Raw genomic sequence first — 20,991 nt, 5'->3', positions numbered from 1 at the left:
GAAGTGATGCAGGTCTCAGACGTTTAACACTTCGGCGAAACCCACGAGCACGGGCATGGTGCTGACAAACCTAGAAACATAATCGGGCCGAACCAGGATTCGAACCCGCAATCATAGGATTCTAGCGTGCCCAAGGGACGCAACTCTGCATAGTGAATCGCGGCGCCTTAGACGACTGGGCCACCCGTGTCCCCGCAGGTCCATCAGGTGGTAGGACAAGTGTACCTAGTATTGATGTAAATATCATTGAGCAGTATCAATTGTTATATTTGGGATAACACTACTTAGTAAAGTTCAGATTCTGGTAATTTTCGGGGGTTGAATGCCTTACAGCACCCTTCGCCCAAGCGCGCCCCGCCCCAGTCTGTTGTCTCGTTGACAGGACAAGGTGATAGCTACAACATTAGTGTCTAAAAAGTCCAACAACTGGTAGTTACATTTGACCACGCCTCAATGGCATTGTGTGGTCACATCATGAAGCAGATGCGTCAACACAGTTGACTTAGTTTGATTTGTTGCAGCCCCGCCTACCGGAACGCCATCATCGTCTTCTCGGACGGCGAGATCAACTCCGGAATCACGAACGCGGACGAGGTTGTTCATGCCGTGCGTCAGCGAATCCGGGATTCAAACCCCGACCCCCGCAACCAGAACGCTGAACAGTGGCTAAGTGTGGCCTGCGTGACGACGGGTGGTCACGTGTCTCAGGCTATGTACCTCGTCTCGAAGTACTGCGGCAACGACGCTTACTACTACGTCGACAGCGATCTCGCGCACCCGGAAGTAGACATGCTGATTCCGCTCCTGTTGCGGAAGTCCGCCATTGCTCAGTACGTGACCCTGGACATCAAGCCGGACAACGGCGCGGCCCTCATCGAGGAGAAGTGCACACGCGAGCACAGCGTCAGACGACGGCGGCCTGAGAAGAAAGTACCCAACATCATGTACTACCTGCACGACTTGCCAGCCGGAAGTCAGAAGCACTTTAGCATCGCCATCGATCTCTCCGGCTACAACAAAGACTCCGACAACGACGTCATGCGTATACAACTGGAGTACTGCGACGCTGAAGGCGACACTCACCACGTGACCAGGACGATAAGGTTCAGCGATCGCCTCACCGCCCTCAAAGACCCAGACAAATACGAGAAGGCTGTGTTACTGAGTGCAAAGGCTGACATGCGCAGTGCCTTCCAAAGCGCGTGTCGGGATGCAGCCACGGTGCTCACTGAGGAAGGCGACCCGAGCACCGCACTGCATGATGGGACGACTAAGCTTCAGCAGTTGATGGAGCATTACGGAGTGATGGCGAAACGAGAGGAAACGAAACACAGGATAGCCGACTTCTCACATGCACTGGTCTGTAACCTGGACAGGCTGATTGAGTCCATGGAGAAATCACGGAGAGGAAATGGTCACAAGTGGTCAAAACTGAAGGCCGTGTCGTCCGCAGTGGTCAGAGAGACGCCCAATGTGTCCAAACTCGTGGCCAAGTCCGAGTTCGTCTGTCCACTTCCGGTTTTCAAGAACTGTGCAACCACCCGGATGACAGCTTTAGCCCTGAAACTTTACCGGAAACAGGAAGTGACGTCAGTGGTGTTCCCCAACCAGAACCTGTTTGACGCGGCTAAGGTCGTGATGCAGAGTCTCAGCGATATCGTCGGCGTGCTGCAGAAGGTGGAGGCGGTGCCCGTGAAGTCGAACACGTTGAGGAGGAAGATTATCACCACCAGCATGGTCCTCACCGAGGACATGTCTGACGAGGAGAAGTAGGCAGGCAAGAGAGACAGCTGACTGTCAAAGTGGACAAACGTGTCTATGCATAGTCCAATCAAAACCGCAGAACTGGTGACGCTACGATCGAGGCCAGGAATTCCGGGCGGGGGGGGGGGGGGGGGGGGGGGGGGGGGGGGGGTGAGGGGCAACTATTTCTCCTTCTTTCAGGAGTTCGGGACTTTTTACCTATTTATTTGTATCCATGACATGTGTTTGTTTATTGACGTGTTCGTTTAGATTTTCTTAACATGTGTTATACGTCCTACTTTCATCTATATGAGTATCTGTACATATGCCATCTTTAGATCCCGATTCCTGTCACGTGATCACGTGACCAGCAGGAATGGCTATATTGTACTCTAGTCACGTGGTTCCTGCAGGCACTCACACAACTGTCGCGTGATCAGAGACAACTCTGTAACTGACTGACTTCATCCTCCGGTGACTGACATCTGCATCTTGTCATTCAGGCTTTTTCACTGTGAAAGAAATTTAAATAAATATATCTGATGTTTATAAATATCTACGTGTTTTTGTTGGTTGGTGAAGCTGATGAAAACGTCACGCAGACGTGGGTGCATCGTCATCGTCATCATTGATGTGACTGCCTCCGTGGCCTAATGGATAAAGCGTCTGCCAGCAGAGCGCAGGTCGTGGGTTCGATCCCCGGTCGCGTCATACCAAAAGGCACGATAGCAAAAGATGGTACTTGTTGTTACCCTGTCTGGCACTCGGCATTAAAGAGGAAAACAAGGACTGGTCGGCTCAGAGTCAGTATACTGTGTCTGGATGGTGTATTCATGTTAAACTGCGGCATGGTATCTCAGTGGGCGAGAACTATAAATTCTCCATTTGTCCGGATTAGTACAAGCAGACACGCACGCACGCACGCACGCACACACACATTTGTTTGTGAAATATTTACTTTGCTTAGAGTCGTATGCCCAGAAGGCGGTGGTTCATTGGCCAATCTGGTGGATTGATTAATTTTGAGTTAGTCTGCCTGAGTATACCATCTCAGTATCCTTGGTGCTACCAGGTGGAGATCCACTGGTATGTAGTAGCATTGTCCTTGTGATACTCCATGCTGGGTTGGGAGCTGGCAAGGTGAACCTTCTATCATTAACCATGGCTCAACCCCCAAAAACACAAACGAGCATTGGATGAGCGTTTTTCCCTCTGATGAGGACAGTAATTCACACAGATCACCTGAAATGTGGCGCAGATTTTTGGTGGCATCTTCAACTGATGGTGAACCGCTAAAATTAAATCCATTTTCCACATCAAAAGCTATTTATGCATAGTTGGTGACGTGCAAGCTATCAAAAACATCAGATCTATCTTTCTTCTGATAGAATGTAACACGGCGATGCAATACGCAACTCTTCTCGCCACGAATACTGTAATTCTGCAGTTTCAGTTTCACCCCATACATCTCTCAATAGGAGCAAAGACATTGTTATAGACCTGGGCCGCTGGCTCTTTGATGTGGGTGAATCCGAACTGGATACAGAATGCCAGGGAAGGAAAGAGGTTTCCCTTAGTATTTGCCCTATTATTTGACAAGAAGCAGTCAACGTATTTTAGGTTATTTCAATCCCTTAAGCAGAAATGTGCAACTTTGAACATTGATCTCAATTCACAAACTGTTTTCACTGACTTGGAATCTGCAGCACAGAATGCACTAAGTAATGTTTTTGTCAATTGTACATTGAAGGGGTGTTTTTTTTTCATTTTGGCCAATGTATTTGGCGAAATGCTCAGAGGTTTGGCCTGCAGACTGAGTATAGCCGTAACGAAAGTGTTTAACTTCTGATCAGAAGAGCTGCTGCCTTGCCATTGGTTCCTCTAGCCCACATAGATGATGTTTGGCTCAACGCACTCAACGCCGCCCCTCTCCATGATGCCAGAGTTCTCCGATTTACTGAATATGTGACCGAAGTTTGGGTGGAGGGCGATCATGGACGAGGCACCTGGAATCACCACGACACCGTCGGCCCAAGAACGACCCACCACTTAGAGGGCTGGCACTTCAAGCTCACCTCCATCATGGGCAGTCCCCACCCCAACATCTACATAATTATTGACTTTATAAGACATTCTAAGACGGAACAAGCCTACACCGAGACCCATATCCTGCAGCTTGTAGGTGGCGGTATGCTTAGACCCCGGAGATCTAAGTATCGACATCTTGAGACCAGACTTGATTCAGAAAAGAGATACTTACGTGAGGGAAGAAAGTCAGCTACTGAATTTGCAGATGCTGTGGCCCATTTTGTATGTTTATGATGGTTTATTATAAATTGTCGAGGTGTAATTTGATGTTGAGACATTATAAACTGTTGTGATATTAGAATATTAATTCTGAAATTCCATCATGGTCATGTGCTGTGATACGATATAAATAAATAACTCCATGACTGCATGTTTGTTCCTACCCCTATTCATTGTAATCACAGTGTGTCCATAGAGCGTCGGTCACCCCTACACAGACAGTGTGTCCATAGAGCGTCGGTCACCCCTACACAGACAGTGTGTCCATAGAGGGTCGGTCACCCCTACACAGACAGTGTGTCCATAGAGCGTCGGTCACCCCTACACAGACAGTGTGTCCATAGAGCGTCGGTCACCCCTACACAGACAGTGTGTCCATAGAGCGTCGGTCACCCCTACACAGACAGTGTGTCCTTAGAGCGTCGGTCACCCCTACACAGACAGTGTGTCCATAGAGCGTCGGTCACCCCTACACAGACAGTGTGTCCATAGAGGGTCGGTCACCCCTACACAGACAGTGTGTCCATAGAGCGTCGGTCACCCCTACACAGACAGTGTGTCCATAGAGCGTCGGTCACCCCTACACAGACAGTGTGTCCATAGAGCGTCGGTCACCCCTACACAGACAGTGTGTCCATAGAGCGTCGGTCACCCCTACACAGACAGTGTGTCCATAGAGGGTCGGTCACCCCTACACAGACAGCGGGACACACCCACAGGTGTTCGTCCATTAATCCCTGTGTTGTTTTAAGTTTTCCAATGTTGGGACACCGGGACTACACCGTAGCATTGTCCACAGTCACAGTCAGTTGTATAAACAACCTCTTTAGGCTCTTGAGGTTTGATTGTGTTTCTGCTATTGGCTCTTAGTAGAGTGTTGAGGGAGGTGGAGCTGGGTAAGTGGGTGTCGATGTTGGCTCTTAGTAGAGTGTTGAGGGAGGTGGAGCTGGTGAAGTGGGTGTCGATGTTGGCTCTTAGTAGAGTGTTGAGGGAGGTGGAGCTGGGTAAGTGGGTGTCGATGTTGGCTCTTAGTAGGGTGTTGAGGGAGGTGGAGCTGGTGAAGTGGGTGTCGATGTTGGCGCTTAGTAGAGTGTTGAGGGAGGTGGAGCTGGGTAAGTGGGTGTCGATGTTGGCTCTTAGTAGGGTGTTGAGGGAGGTGGAGCTGGGTAAGTGGGTGTCGATGTTGGCTCTTAGTAGAGTGTTGAGGGAGGTGGAGCTGGGTAAGTGGGTGTCGATGTTGGCTCTTAGTAGGGTGTTGAGGGAGGTGGAGCTGGTGAAGTGGGTGTCGATGTTGGCTCTTAGTAGGGTGTTGAGGGAGGTGGAGCTGGGTAAGTGGGTGTCGATGTTGGCTCTTAGTAGAGTGTTGAGGGAGGTGGAGCTGGGTAAGTGGGTGTCGATGTTGGCTCTTAGTAGGGTGTTGAGGGAGGTGGAGCTGGGTAAGTGGGTGTCGATGTTGGCTCTTAGTAGAGTGTTGAGGGAGGTGGAGCTGGTGAAGTGGGTGTCGATGTTGGCTCTTAGTAGAGTGTTGAGGGAGGTGGAGCTGGGTAAGTGGGTGTCGATGTTGGCTCTTAGTAGGGTGTTGAGGGAGGTGGAGCTGGGTAAGTGGGTGTCGATGTTGGCTCTTAGTAGGGTGTTGAGGGAGGTGGAGCTGGTGAAGTGGGTGTCGATGTTGGCTCTTAGTAGAGTGTTGAGGGAGGTGGAGCTGGGTAAGTGGGTGTCAATGTTGGCTCTTAGTAGAGTGTTGAGGGAGGTGGAGCTGGGTAAGTGGGTGTCAATGTTGGCTCTTAGTAGGGTGTTGAGGGAGGTGAAGCTGGTGAAATGAGTGTCAATGTTGGCTCTTAGTAGGGTGTTGAGGGAGGTGGAGCTGGGTAAGTGGGTGTCGATGTTCCTCTTAGTAGAGTGTTGAGGGAGGTGGAGCTGGGCAAGTGGGTGTCGATGTTCCTCTTAGTAGAGTGTTGAGGGAGGTGGAGCTGGGTAAGTGGATGTCAATGTTGGATCTTAGTAGAGTGTTGAGGGAGGTGGAGCAGGTGAAGTGGATGTCAATGTTGGCTCTCAGTAGTGTGTTGAGGGAGGTGGAGCAGGTGAAGTGGATGTTAATGTTGGCTCTCAGTAGGGTGTTGAGGGAGGTGGAGCTGGGTAAGTGGGTGTCGATGTTGGCTCTTAGTAGAGTGTTGAGGGAGGTGGAGCTGGGTAAGTGGGTGTCGATGTTGGCTCTTAGTAGGGTGTTGAGGGAGGTGGAGCTGGGTAAGTGGGTGTCGATGTTGGCTCTTAATAGAGAGTTGAGGGAGGTGGAGCTGGGTAAGTGGGTGTCGATGTTGGCTCTTAGTAGGGTGTTGAGGGAGGTGGAGCTGGGTAAGTGGGTGTCGATGTTGGCTCTTAGTAGAGTGTTGAGGGAGGTGGAGCTGGGTAAGTGGGTGTCAATGTTGGCTCTTAGTAGAGTGTTGAGGGAGGTGGAGCTGTGTAAGTGGGTGTCAATGTTGGCTCTTAGTAGAGTGTTGAGGGAGGTGGAGCTGGGTAAGTGGGTGTCGATGTTGGCTCTTAGTAGAGTGTTGAGGGAGGTGGAGCTGGGTAAGTGGGTGTCGATGTTGGCTTTTAATAGAGAGTTGAGGGAGGTGGAGCTGGGTAAGTGGGTGTCGATGTTGGCTCTTAGTAGGGTGTTGAGGGAGGTGGAGCTGGTGAAGTGAGTGTCAATGTTGGCGCTTAGTAGGGTGATGAGGGAGGTAGAGCTGGGTAAGTGGGTGTCGATGTTGGCTCTTAGTAGAGTGTTGAGGGAGGTGGAGCTGGGTTAGTTGGTGTCGATGTTGGCTCTTATTAGAGTGTTGACGGAGGTGGAGCTTGGTAAGTGGGTGTCAATGTTGGCTCTTATTAGAGTGTTGAGGGAGGTGGAGCTGGGTAAGTGGGTCTCGATGTTGGCTCTTTGTAGGGTGTTGAGGGAGGTGGAGCTGGTGAAGTGGGTGTCGATGTTGGCTCTTTGTAGGGTGTTGAGGGAGGTGGAGCTGGGTAAGTGGGTCTCGATGTTGGCTTGCTGTTTGCGGAGCTGATGATGTGGGAGGTTTTTCCTATGACTTTAGGTTCCGTCAATTTCCAAGTCATGCCTATCAAACAACCCACACATTGTAGTCGTTGATGTTGTTACAGACGTTCAGGAACTGCACAAGAAGAGAATCTAACCCGAGTCTGTTGGCATCTTACAAACTCACGTGAATAAAACGCCACCAAAAGCATTGCTGGAATATTTTACAGAAACATTTTAGAAACATCATAATCAAATGTTCACAGAAAATGTTTCTAAAACGTTTTAGGGATTTTATATACCATTTTCGTGTTAACTGGGATGTCAGCCAATATTTGAGTGAGTGAGTGAGTTGGGTTTTACCCCATGGATGTCAGTCAATATTAGCCTATAGCAGCAGTGAATGAGTGAGTTGGGTTTACCATATATGTCCCTTCACTTCAACCCCAACTTGATGTCGTGTACAATTCAACACACAATCACACCTTACAATTCTGTGGAAACGTCCCCCTGTTCTATGGCGTCATCCACTGTCATTTTATGGAAAGCAAAATAACTGAAAATTACCTTTGAACATGAGGTACATCGTAAATATCGCCATTTGTAACAAATTACAAAATCACCATTTAAGGCGTTATTTACAACATGTTTTGAAATCTAAATTTCGGATATTTGCTCTGAGAAATAAAACTATATCAACTCTTCAAAAAAAGAAACTTGACATAGATGTAAAACCGAATTTTGCCAAAAATATCTAAAATATTTACATTAAATGAGAACCAAATAAGTCAAACAGAAAAATGATGTGTCTATAATTCGCGAAAAGACATGTAAAGCACATAAACGTAGCGTTTGAGGATCAATTTTACAGCTTCATCCAAACGCAACCGCCTGTAAAAAACGTGAAGCACAGGATCCTGCATTTAGGCATGCAGGCCCCCCTGCTGAATGGGTATAAAAATCCACATCGACGGCTGTTCATACAGTCCTTATAACGGCTGTAGAGGTGGTGACAGAATGCCAAGACTGAATGCAGCTGAACGGAACAGCGCCATTGGGAGATTACAAGCTGGAGCAACTCAGCCAGAAGTGGCCAGGCACTTTGGCTTATCCAGATAGACAATCTCCGCACTGTGGATCCGATACAACAACACCAACAGAGTTGACGACCTGTTCGACGTCATGTATTGACCCAACGTCATCTGGCGGGCCGTCTGCTTTGGTGCAGAGGGTTAGATGGGCACATGCAAGGATGAGAAATGTACTGTTTACTGACGAGTCCCGTTTCCTACTCACACGTGCTGATGGGTGCGCACGTGTCTATTTGGCGGCGGGAGTGTCATGGTATGGACCGGAATTCATCACGGTGGTAGGACGCTTCTCGTGCATGTGGCAGGTGCATTGACAGGTGTGCGTTACAGAGACTTGATCCTACAGCCTTACGTTCTTCCTCACGTCAACGTTCATGGCGGACAGTTCCAGCAGGACAACCCTCGACCGCATATTGCACGTGTTTGTCAGGACTTCTTACAGCACAATAACATCCGGACATTACCTTGGCCAGCTCAGTCACCAGATTTGTCCCCGATTGAGCATCTGTTGGACGAGTTGGATCGACGCGTTCGCAGAAGGAATCCACCGCCCAAAACACTTCCGGCGCTTCTTGATGCACTTCAGCATGAATGGCAGCACATCCAACAGAGTGTTATTGACAACTTGATTGCATCTATGGGTCGTCGGTGTCAAGCGGTGATTGATGCACGTGGTGGGCACAACCGATACCGCCGTCATATAGCTGGGATATTGCTGAGTGCGGCGTTAAACAACAAACAAATAATAATAACAAACAAATACGTGTGTATGTGTGTCTGTCTAGGTGACAGGATTCATCTTTTGAATATTGTGTACATTGATCTTCAAACAGTGTTTCAATTATGGTTTCTGTGTCCTATTTTGAAACAATCGCATTATATCACATTTTGAAAGTCAGTTTCAAGTTTCTTTTTTTGAAGAGTATATATAGGAAAAATAACATATTAGTTGACACGAGCATCCGTCTTTTATCAAATCGTCAATGATCATTTCAAAACGTCGCCGATAACCCTCGTATCATTTTAGAATGTTTTGAAAAATACGCATGCTCAACGCCGTAGTGAACTTTCCGCCATATTAGATAGTGTTTACAAAATCACGTTTCATGTATGTCGGTAATGAGACGCCTGTAACATCACGAATGTTTCAAACTCAGCTGCGATACATACACTCTTGAATTCCTTCCTTTTTAGAATCAAATGACAATGGTCTTTGTGACTAATACAAAGTGTCTAGATGAAATCAAGCAAAATAAATTAGGTGTGAAAAACGAACGCTTGCCTATGTGACCCGTGAAGATCCGGGGTAGAATAGGTCTTCATAAACACATTCTTGCCGTAAAAGGCGACTATGCTTGTCGTTAGAGGCGACTAACGAGATCGGGTGGTCAGTCTCGCTGACTTGGTTGATACATGTAGTCGTATCCAAATTGCATGTATCGATGTTCATGATGTCAATCACTGGATTGTCTGGTCAAGTCTCGATTACTTACATACCGCCGTCATAGCTGGGATATTGCTGAGTGCGGCGTTAAACAACAAAGAAATAACGAAAAAGCATGCGGACAGCAGACAGCAGACAGCAGACAGCGGGCAGCGGACAGCAGACAGCGCGGAATATGGGAACACGGTATCGGTTTAATAGAATGTCAACATTATAGTTTAACTTACGTATTTTCAAATTAGTTAAACAAATTAGTTAAATATAGTGATAGTAGATCGTTAAACTAACGTGAGCACTTAGTAGACATGTGAGACATTGAGTGTCTGGTCCAGCCACAGTCTGCCCACTGATTGCCTTGAACAGGTTTTTAGCTTCAAACACTTCAATATTTCTCTTCTCGTATTTTAGTCTCGTTACATATACGTTTATCATCTTAATTGAATATCTGACATAATTTGCAGTTTGATCCACAAGATATGCAATATTGTAAATATATTACTTATTTCACAATGTTAGGATTAGTTTATGTGAGTTGTAATTAGCAATGACTTAATTAACCAAATAGAATATAAGTAGTGTGTGTTGTGATATGCAATGACTTGATTGACTAAATGCAAATGTCAAATTTGATGAAGTGGTGGAGTGGAGAGTGATACTGTGTTTGCCACTGTTGTCAGTGGTGGTGGGGAGAGTGATATTGTGTTTGCCACTGTTGTCAGTGGTGGTGGGGAGAGTGATGCTGTGTTTGCCACTGTTGTCAGTGGTCTGAGGGGAGAGTGATACTGTGTTTGCCACTGTTGTCAGTGGTGGTGAGGAGAGTGATGCTGTGTTTGCCACTGTTGTCAGTGGTGGTGGGGAGAGTGATGCTGTGTTTGCCACTGTTGTCAGTGGTGGAGGGGAGAGTGATGCTGTGTTTGCCACTGTTGTCAGTGGTGGAGTGGAGAGTGATGCTGTGTTTGCCACTGTTGTCGGTGGTCTGAGGGGAGAGTGATACTGTGTTTGCCACTGTTGTCAGTGGTGGAGTGGAGAGTGATGCTGTGTTTGCCACTGTTGTCGGTGGTCTGAGGGGAGAGTGATACTGTGTTTGCCACTGTTGTCAGTGGTGGAGGGGAGAGTGATGCTGTGTTTGCCACTGTTGTCAGTGGTGGTGAGGAGAGTGATGCTGTGTTTGCCACTGTTGTCAGTGGTGGTAAGGAGAGTGATGCTGTGTTTGCCACTGTTGTCAGTGGTGGAGGGGAGAGTGATACTGTGTTTGCCACTGTTGTCAGTGGTGGTGAGGAGAGTGATGCTGTGTTTGCCACTGTTGTCAGTGGTGGAGGGGAGAGTGATGCTGTGTTTGCCACTGTTGTCGGTGGTCTGAGGGGAGAGTGATGCTGTGTTTGTCACTGTTGTCAGTGGTGGTGGGGAGAGTGATGCTGTGTTTGCCACTGTTGTCAGTGGTGGAGGGGAGAGTGATGCTGTGTTTGCCACTGTTGTCAGTGGTGGAGGGGAGAGTGATGCTGTGTTTGCCACTGTTGTCAGTGGTGGTGAGGAGAGTGATGCTGTGTTTGCCACTGTTGTCAGTGGTGGAGGGGAGAGTGATACTGTGTTTGCCACTGTTGTCAGTGGTGGTGAGGAGAGTGATGCTGTGTTTGCCACTGTTGTCAGTGGTGGTGGGGAGAGTGAGACTGTGTTTGCCACTGTTGTCAGTGGTGGTGGGGAGAGTGAGACTGTGTTTGCCACTGTTGTCAGTGGTGGAGGGGAGAGTGATGCTGTGTTTGCCACTGTTGTCAGTGGTGGAGGGGAGAGTGATACTGTGTTTGCCACTGTTGTCAGTGGTGGTGGGGAGAGTGATGCTGTGTTTGCCACTGTTGTCAGTGGTGGTAAGGAGAGTGATGCTGTGTTTGCCACTGTTGTCAGTGGTGGAGGGGAGAGTGATGCTGTGTTTGCCACTGTTGTCAGTGGTGGTGGGGAGAGTGATACTGTGTTTGCTACTGTTGTCAGTGGTAGAGGGGAGAGTGATACTGTGTTTGCCACTGTTGTCAGTGGTGGAGGGGAGAGTGATGCTGTGTTTGCCACTGTTGTCAGTGGTGGAGGGGAGAGTGATACTGTGTTTGCCACTGTTGTCAGTGGTGGTGAGGAGAGTGATGCTGTGTTTGCCACTGTTGTCAGTGGTGGAGGGGAGAGTGATACTGTGTTTGCCACTGTTGTCAGTGGTGGAGGGGAGAGTGATACTGTGTTTGCCACTGTTGTCAGTGGTGGTGAGGAGAGTGATGCTGTGTTTGCCACTGTTGTCAGTGGTGGTGAGGAGAGTGATGCTGTGTTTGCCACTGTTGTCAGTGGTGGAGGGGAGAGTGATGCTGTGTTTGCCACTGTTGTCAGTGGTGGAGGGGAGAGTGATGCTGTGTTTGCCACTGTTGTCAGTGGTGGTGGAAAGAGTGATGCTGTGTTTGCCACTGTTGTCAGTGGTGGTAAGGAGAGTGATTCTGTGTTTGTTACTGTTGTCAGTGGTGGTGGGGAGAGTGATACTGTGTTTGCCACTGTTGTCAGTGGTGGTGGGGAGAGTGATTATGTGTTTGTTACTGTTGTCAGTGGTGGAGGGGAGAGTGATGCTGTGTTTGCCACTGTTGTCAGTGGTGGAGTGGAGAGTGATGCTGTGTTTGCCACTGTTGTCAGTGGTGGTGGGGAGAGTGATTCTGTGTTTGCCACTTTTGTCAGTGGTGGTGGGGAGAGTGATTCTGTGTTTGTTACTGTTGTCAGTGGTGGAGGGGAGAGTGATGCTGTGTTTGCCACTGTTGTCAGTGGTGGAGTGGAGAGTGATACTGTGTTTGCCACTTTTGTCAGTGGTGGTGGGGAGAGTGATGCTGTGTTTGCCACTGTTGTGAGTGGTGGAGTGGAGAGTGATACTGTGTTTGCCACTTTTGTCAGTGGTGGTGGGGAGAGTGATGCTGTGTTTGCCACTGTTGTCAGTGGTGGTGGGGAGAGTGATGCTGTGTTTGCCACTGTTGTCAGTGGTCTGAGGGGAGAGGGATACTGTGTTTGCCACTGTTGTCAGTGGTGGTGGGGAGAGTGATGCTGTGTTTGCCACTGTTGTCAGTGGTGGTGGGGAGAGTGATGCTGTGTTTGCCACTGTTGTCAGTGGTGGAGGGGAGAGTGATGCTGTGTTTGCCACTGTTGTCAGTGGTGGAGTGGAGAGTGATGCTGTGTTTGCCACTGTTGTCGGTGGTCTGAGGGGAGAGTGATACTGTGTTTGCCACTGTTGTCAGTGGTGGAGGGGAGAGTGATGCTGTGTTTGCCACTGTTGTCAGTGGTGGTGGGGAGAGTGATGCTGTGTTTGCCACTGTTGTCAGTGGTGGTGAGGAGAGTGATGCTGTGTTTGCCACTGTTGTCAGTGGTGGTGAGGAGAGTGATGCTGTGTTTGCCACTGTTGTCAGTGGTGGAGGGGAGAGTGATACTGTGTTTGCCACTGTTGTCAGTGGTGGTGAGGAGAGTGATGCTGTGTTTGCCACTGTTGTCAGTGGTGGAGTGGAGAGTGATGTTGTGTTTGCCACTGTTGTCAGTGGTGGAGGGGAGAGTGATACTGTGTTTGCCACTGTTGTCAGTGGTGGAGGGGAGAGTGATACTGTGTTTGCCACTGTTGTCAGTGGTGGTGGGGAGAGTGATGCTGTGTTTGCCACTGTTGTCAGTGGTGGTGAGGAGAGTGATACTGTGTTTGCCACTGTTGTCAGTGGTGGTGAGGAGAGTGATGCTGTGTTTGCCACTGTTGTCAGTGGTGGAGGGGAGAGTGAGACTGTGTTTGCCACTGTTGTCAGTGGTGGTGGGGAGAGTGATGCTGTGTTTGCCACTGTTGTCAGTGGTCTGAGGGGAGAGTGATACTGTGTTTGCCACTGTTGTCAGTGGTGGTGGGGAGAGTGATGCTGTGTTTGTCACTGTTGTCAGTGGTGGAGGGGAGAGTGATACTGTGTTTGCCACTGTTGTCAGTGGTGGTGAGGAGAGTGATGCTGTGTTTGCCACTGTTGTCAGTGGTGGAGGGGAGAGTGATGCTGTGTTTGCCACTGTTGTCAGTGGTGGTGGAAAGAGTGATGCTGTGTTTGCCACTGTTGTCAGTGGTGGTAAGGAGAGTGATTCTGTGTTTGTTACTGTTGTCAGTGGTGGTGGGGAGAGTGATACTGTGTTTGCCACTGTTGTCAGTGGTGGTGGGGAGAGTGATTATGTGTTTGTTAGTGTTGTCAGTGGTAGAGGGGAGAGTGATGCTGTGTTTGCCACTGTTGTCAGTGGTGGAGTGGAGAGTGATACTGTGTTTGCCACTGTTGTCAGTGGTGGTGGGGAGAGTGATTCTGTGTTTGCCACTTTTGTCAGTGGTGGTGGGGAGAGTGATTCTGTGTTTGTTACTGTTGTCAGTGGTGGAGGGGAGAGTGATGCTGTGTTTGCCACTGTTGTCAGTGGTGGAGTGGAGAGTGATACTGTGTTTGCCACTTTTGTCAGTGGTGGTGGGGAGAGTGATGCTGTGTTTGCCACTGTTGTCAGTGGTGGAGTGGAGAGTGATACTGTGTTTGCCACTTTTGTCAGTGGTGGTGGGGAGAGTGATGCTGTGTTTGCCACTGTTGTCAGTGGTGGTGGGGAGAGTGATGCTGTGTTTGCCACTGTTGTCAGTGGTCTGAGGGGAGAGTGATACTGTGTTTGCCACTGTTGTCAGTGGTGCTGGGGAGAGTGATGCTGTGTTTGCCACTGTTGTCAGTGGTGGTGGGGAGAGTGATGCTGTGTTTGCCACTGTTGTCAGTGGTGGAGGGGAGAGTGATACTGTGTTTGCCACTGTTGTCAATGGTGGTGGGGAGAGTGATGCTGTGTTTGCCACTGTTGTCAGTGGTGGTGGGGAGAGTGATACTGTGTTTGCCACTGTTGTCAGTGGTGGTGGGGAGAGTGATGCTGTGTTTGCCACTGTTGTCAGTGGTGGAGGGGAGAGTGATGCTGTGTTTGCCACTGTTGTCAGTGGTGGTGGGGAGAGTGATACTGTGTTTGCCACTGTTGTCAGTGGTGGTGGGGAGAGTGATACTGTGTTTGCCACTGTTGTCAGTGGTGGAGGGGAGAGTGATGCTGTGTTTGCCACTGTTGTCAGTGGTGGTGGGGAGAGTGATGCTGTGTTTGCCACTGTTGTCAGTGGTGGAAATGAGAGTGATGCTGTGTTTGCCACTGTTGTCAGTGGTGGTGGGGAGAGTGATGCTGTGTTTGCCACTGTTGTCAGTGGTGGAGGGGAGAGTGATACTGTGTTTGCCACTGTTGTCAGTGGTGGTGGGGAGAGTGAGACTGTGTTTGCCACTGTTGTCAATGGTGGTGGGGAGAGTGATACTGTGTTTGCTACTGTTGTCAGTGGTGGTGGGGAGAGTGAGACTGTGTTTGCCACTGTTGTCAATGGTGGTGGGGAGAGTGATACTGTGTTTGCCACTGTTGTCAGTGGTGGTGGGGAGAGTGATGCTGTGTTTGCCACTGTTGTCAGTGGTGGAAATGAGAGTGATGCTGTGTTTGCCACTGTTGTCAGTGGTGGTGGGGAGAGTGATGCTGTGTTTGCCACTGTTGTCAGTGGTGGAGGGGAGAGTGATACTGTGTTTGCCACTGTTGTCAGTGGTGGTGGGGAGAGTGATGCTGTGTTTGCCACTGTTGTCAGTGGTGGAGTGGAGAGTGATGCTGTGTTTGCCACTGTTGTCAGTGGTGGAGGGGAGAGTGATGCTGTGTTTGCCACTGTTGTCAGTGGTGGTGGGGAGAGTGAGACTGTGTTTGCCACTGTTGTCAATGGTGGTGGGGAGAGTGATACTGTGTTTGCTACTGTTGTCAGTGGTGGTGGGGAGAGTGAGACTGTGTTTGCCACTGTTGTCAATGATGGTGGGGAGAGTGATACTGTGTTTGCCACTGTTGTTTGTGGTGGAGGGGAGAGTGATGCTGTGTTTGTCACTGTTGTCAGTGGTGGAGGGGAAAGTGATGCTGTGTTTGCCACTGTTGTCAGTGGTGGAGTGGAGAGTGATGCTGTGTTTGCCACTGTTGTCAGTGGTGGAGGGGAGAGTGATGCTGTGTTTGCCACTGTTGTCAGTGGTGGTGGGGAGAGTGAGACTGTGTTTGCCACTGTTGTCAGTGGTGGTGGGGAGAGTGATATTGTGTTTGCCACTGTTGTCAGTGGTGGTGGGGAGAGTGATGCTGTGTTTGCCACTGTTGTCAGTGGTGGAGGGGAGAGTGATGCTGTGTTTGCCACTGTTGTCAGTGGTGGTGGGGAGAGTGAGACTGTGTTTGCCACTGTTGTCAGTGGTGGTGGGGAGAGTGATACTGTGTTTGCTACTGTTGTCAGTGGTGGAGGGGAGAGTGATTCTGTGTTTGCCACTGTTGTCAGTGGTGGAGGGGAGAGTGATGCTGTGTTTGCCACTGTTGTCAGTGGTGGTGGGGAGAGTGATGCTGTGTTTGCCACTGTTGTCAGTGGTGGAGGGGAGAGTGATGCTGTGTTTGCCACTGTTGTCAGTGGTGGTGGGGAGAGTGATGCTGTGTTTGCCACTGTTGTCAGTGGTGGAGTGGAGAGTGATACTGTGTTTGCCACTGTTGTCAGTGGTGGTGGGGAGAGTGATACTGTGTTTGCTACTGTTGTCAGTGGTGGAGGGGAGAGTGATTCTGTGTTTGCCACTGTTGTCAGTGGTGGTGAGGAGAGTGATGCTGTGTTTGCCACTGTTGTCAGTGGTGGAGGGGAGAGTGATACTGTGTTTGCCACTGTTGTCAGTGGTGGAGGGGAGAATGATGCTGTGTTTGCCACTTTTGTCAGTGGTGGAGGGGAGAGTGATGCTGTGTTTGTTACTGTTGTCAGTGGTGGAGGGGAGAGTGATGCTGTGTTTGCCACTGTTGTCAGTGGTGGTGGGGAGAGTGATGCTGTGTTTGCCACTGTTGTCAGTGGTGGTGAGGAGAGTGATGCTGTGTTTGCCACTGTTGTCAGTGGTGGAGGGGAGAGTGATGCTGTGTTTGTTACTGTTGTCAGTGGTGGAGGGGAGAGTGATGCTGTGTTTGCCACTGTTGTCAGTGGTGGAGGGGAGAGTGATGCTGTGTTTGCCACTGTTGTCAGTGGTGGAGGGGAGAGTGATGCTGTGTTTCCCACTGTTGTCAGTGGTGGAGGGGAGAGTGATGCTGTGTTTCCCACTGTTGTCAGTGGTGGAGGGGAGAGTGAGACTGTGTTTGTCACTGTTGTCAGTGGTGGAGGGGAGAGTGATGCTGTGTTTGCCACTGTTGTCAGTGGTGGAGGGGAGAGTGATGCTGTGTTTGTCACTGTTGTCAGTGGTGGAGGGGAGAGTGATGCTGTGTTTGCCACTGTTGTCAGTGGTGGAGGGGAGAGTGATGCTGTGTTTGCCACTGTTGTCAGTGGTGGTGGGGAGAGTGATGCTGTGTTTGCCACTGTTGTCAGTGGTGGTGGGGAGAGTGATGTTGTGTTTGCCACTGTTGTCAGTGGTGGAGGGGAGAGTGATGCTGTGTTTGCCACTGTTGTCAGTGGTGGTGGGGAGAGTGATGCTGTGTTTGCCACTGTTGTCAGTGGTGGTGGGGAGAGTGATGCTGTGTTTGTCACTGTTGTCAGTGGTGTTGGGGAGAGTGATGCTGTGTTTGCCACTGTTGTCAGTGGTGGTGAGGAGAGTGATGCTGTGTTTGCCACTGTTGTCAGTGGTGGTGGGGAGAGTGATGCTGTGTTTGCCACTGTTGTCAGTGGTGGTGGGGAGAGTGATGCTGTGTTTGCCACTGTTGTCAGTGGTGGAGGGGAGAGTGACAAATTTGAGTTTTTTGGATTGTGCTGCAAGTTACGTCCATTCCGGTTGCTAGAATTAAGGCGTACTTCCATTTTGTAGACATCTGACAAAAAATAGCGTTAACGGCTTTTGTTTGTGCATGGGACATACGCTGCCGACAAACAAATAAGTGAACTCATGATTACCATACAATACAGCACATGTCCCATACAATACAATACATTTACCATACAATGCAATACATTTACCATAGAAAACAGTTACCATATAATTCAATACATTTACCATATAATACAAAACATTTACCATATAATACAATTCATTAACCATACAATACAATACATTTACCATAGAATACAATACATTTACCATATAATGCAATATATTTATCTTAGAATACAATACATTTACCATACAATACGGGGGCATGGGTGGCCCAGTCGTCTAAGGCGCCGCGATTCGCTGTGCAGAGTTGCGTCCCTTGGCACACCAGAAACCTATGATTGTGGGTTCGAATCCCGGGTCGCCCCAATTATGTTTCTAGGTTTGTCGGCTCCATACCCGTGCTCGTGGGTTTCATCGAAGTGGTAAACGTCTGAGACCTGCATCACTTCGGGCTTTCCTCCCACATTAAGCTGACACGCCGTGATATAACTGTAATACTGTTAAAAGCGGCGTAAAACCCAACTCACTCACTCACTCATACCATACAATACAGTGTATTTACCATACAATACATTTACCATACAATACAGTATCTTTACCATACAATACAATACATTTACCATTCAATACAGTACATTGACCATTCAATACAATATATTTACCATACAATACAATATGCTTACCATACAATGCAATACAATGCAGATCATTATGATAGATATATTTTGGATACAAAAACTAGTTGCCGTGGTTATCATACCGAAAATGCTTTCCACTTCTTTTTGGGCTCAATAGCACTATACACGTGCATGCTCATCGCTATATAAGTGCAATAATCTTGGACGCGCCCTTAAACCCCATTTCAGCTCACCTATTTACAATGCAATACAATACAATACATTACCATACAATACAATATATTTACAATGCAATACAATATATTTACCATACAATACAATACATTTACAATGCAATACATGTACGATACAATACAATATATTTACAATGCAATACAATAGAATACATGTACCATACAATGCAATATATTTATCTTAGAATACAATACATTTACCATACAATACGGGGGCATGGGTGGCCCAGTCGTCTAAGGCGCCGCGATTCGCTGTGCAGAGTTGCGTCCCTTGGCACACCAGAAACCTATGATTGTGGGTTCGAATCCCGGGTCGCCCCAATTATGTTTCTAGGTTTGTCGGCTCCATACCCGTGCTCGTGGGTTTCATCGAAGTGGTAAACGTCTGAGACCTGCATCACTTCGGGCTTTCCTCCCACATTAAGCTGACACGCCGTGATATAACTGTAATACTGTTAAAAGCGGCGTAAAACCCAACTCACTCACTCACTCATACCATACAATACAGTGTATTTACCATACAATACATTTACCATACAATACAGTATCTTTACCATACAATACAATACATTTACCATTCAATACAGTACATTGACCATTCAATACAATATATTTACCATACAATACAATATGTTTACCATACAATGCAATACAATGCAGATCATTATGATAGATATATTTTGGATACAAAAACTAGTTGCCGTGGTTATCATACCGAAAATGCTTTCCACTTCTTTTTGGGCTCAATAGCACTATACACGTGCATGCTCATCGCTATATAAGTGCAATAATCTTGGACGCGCCCTTAAACCCCATTTCAGCTCACCTATTTACAATGCAATACAATACAATACATTACCATACAATACAATATATTTACAATGCAATACAATATATTTACCATACAATACAATACATTTACAATGCAATACATGTACGATACAATACAATATATTTACAATGCAATACAATAGAATACATGTACCATACAATGCAATACATTTACAATGCAATATAATACATTTACTATACAATCAAATATATCTACAATGAAATACAATACAATACATGTACCATACAATAGAATACATGTACCTTACAATACAATACATTTACAATGCAATACAATGCCATACATGTACGATACAATACAATATATTTACAATGCAATACAATAGAACACATGTATCATACAATACAATACATCTACAATGCACTACAATACATTTACAATGCAATACAATACAATACATGTACAATACAATACAATACATGTACCATAACATACAATATAATACAATACAGCCAATCACAAAGAAATGCACGTGCACACAGAAGCCAAAGTGTGTGCGCCAAAAGGGGAAACGCAGTCACGAATGCAACTGGACTAAGTACACGCTTGTAATTAAATGACTCCTGTGTGGCCAGGGTGGGGCTGCACGGAGACCCGGGTGTGGCCCGGGTGGGGCTGCACGGAGACCTGGGTGTGACCAGGGTGGGGCTGCACGGAGACACGGGTGTGGCCAGGGTGGGGCTGCACGGAGACACGGGTGTGGCCCGGGTGGGGCTGCACGGAGACCTGGGTGTGGCCAGGGTGGGGTTGCACGGAGACCCGGGTGTGGCCAGGGTGGGGCTGCACGGAGACACTGGTGTGGCCCGGGTGGGGTTGCACGGAGACCCGGGTGTGGCCAGGGTGGGGCTGCACGGAGACCCGGGTGTGGCCAGGGTGGGGCTGCACGGAGACACGGGTGTGGCCAGGGTGGGGCTGCACGGAGACCCGGGTGTGGCCAGGGTGGGGCTGCACGGAGACCTGGGTGTGACCAGGGTGGGGCTGCACGGAGACACGGGTGTGGCCCGGGTGGGGTTGCACGGAGACCCGGGTGTGGCCAGGGTGGGGCTGCACGGAGACCCGGGTGTGGCCAGGGTGGGGCTGCACGGAGACACGGGTGTGACCAGGGTGGGGTTGCACGGATACACGGGTGTGGCCCGGGTGGGGTTGCACGGAGACCCGGGTGTGGCCCGGGTGTGGCTGCACGGAGACCTGGGTGTGGCCAGGGTGGGGTTGCACGGAGACCTGGGTGTGGCCAGGGTGGGGCTGCACGGAGACCTGGGTGTGACCAGGGTGGGGCTGCACGGAGACACTGGTGTGGCCCGGGTGGGGCTGCACGGAGACCCCGGTGTGACCAGGGTGGGGCTGCACGGAGACCCAGGTGTGACAGGCCTAAAGCATAACACCTGGATAAGATCGTCTCATTACAGTAATTGCACTACGCAATAGATTCAAATCTGCTCCTGTTGTGAATAGACAGTTCTGTTCTGTACCGAAGGCATGTGATTGTCGAGGCGAATTCCAACATCTACCCTTAAACTCCGGTGTTTGCGAAGGAAGTCGACCTGCAGTGTACTTAAATGTTGGTGTTGATGCATTCTAATCTAAACAAAAAAATATGCAAATGCTTATGGAATATGGTTAAATGTAATTTTAATTTGATTGAAATTTTAATTTAATTTGAAATGTAAGGTGTAATTGATTTGAAAATGTAATTTAAAATTTATTGAAACTTTAAGTTTAATTTGATTTGAAAGGATATTTGCAGAGAGGAGAGTTAAACAAATAT

At 48.6% G+C, this 20,991-nt stretch overlaps 1 protein-coding gene across 2 annotated transcripts in view; it reads left to right on the top strand.

Moving 5' to 3' along the window:
• Window positions 1–1,889, top strand: part of LOC139441860 (uncharacterized) — a 29,765-nt gene extending 27,876 nt beyond the window's left edge. For both annotated transcript variants that reach the window (XM_071222604.1, XM_071222603.1), the window contains one exon: window positions 522–1,889. In XM_071222604.1, the coding sequence (XP_071078705.1) occupies window positions 522–1,773 (1,252 nt within the window). In that variant the 3' untranslated portion in view covers window positions 1,774–1,889. The remainder of the gene's footprint in view (window positions 1–521) is intronic.
• Window positions 1,890–20,991: the final 19,102 nt, after the last annotated feature.

The sequence above is a fragment of the Haliotis cracherodii genome, unplaced genomic scaffold, assembly GCF_022045235.1.
Source record: "Haliotis cracherodii isolate W230 unplaced genomic scaffold, xgHalCrac1.p SCAF_46, whole genome shotgun sequence".
NCBI classification, from domain to species: domain Eukaryota; kingdom Metazoa; phylum Mollusca; class Gastropoda; order Lepetellida; family Haliotidae; genus Haliotis; species Haliotis cracherodii.
This window is presented reverse-complemented; position numbering and strand designations above follow the sequence as displayed.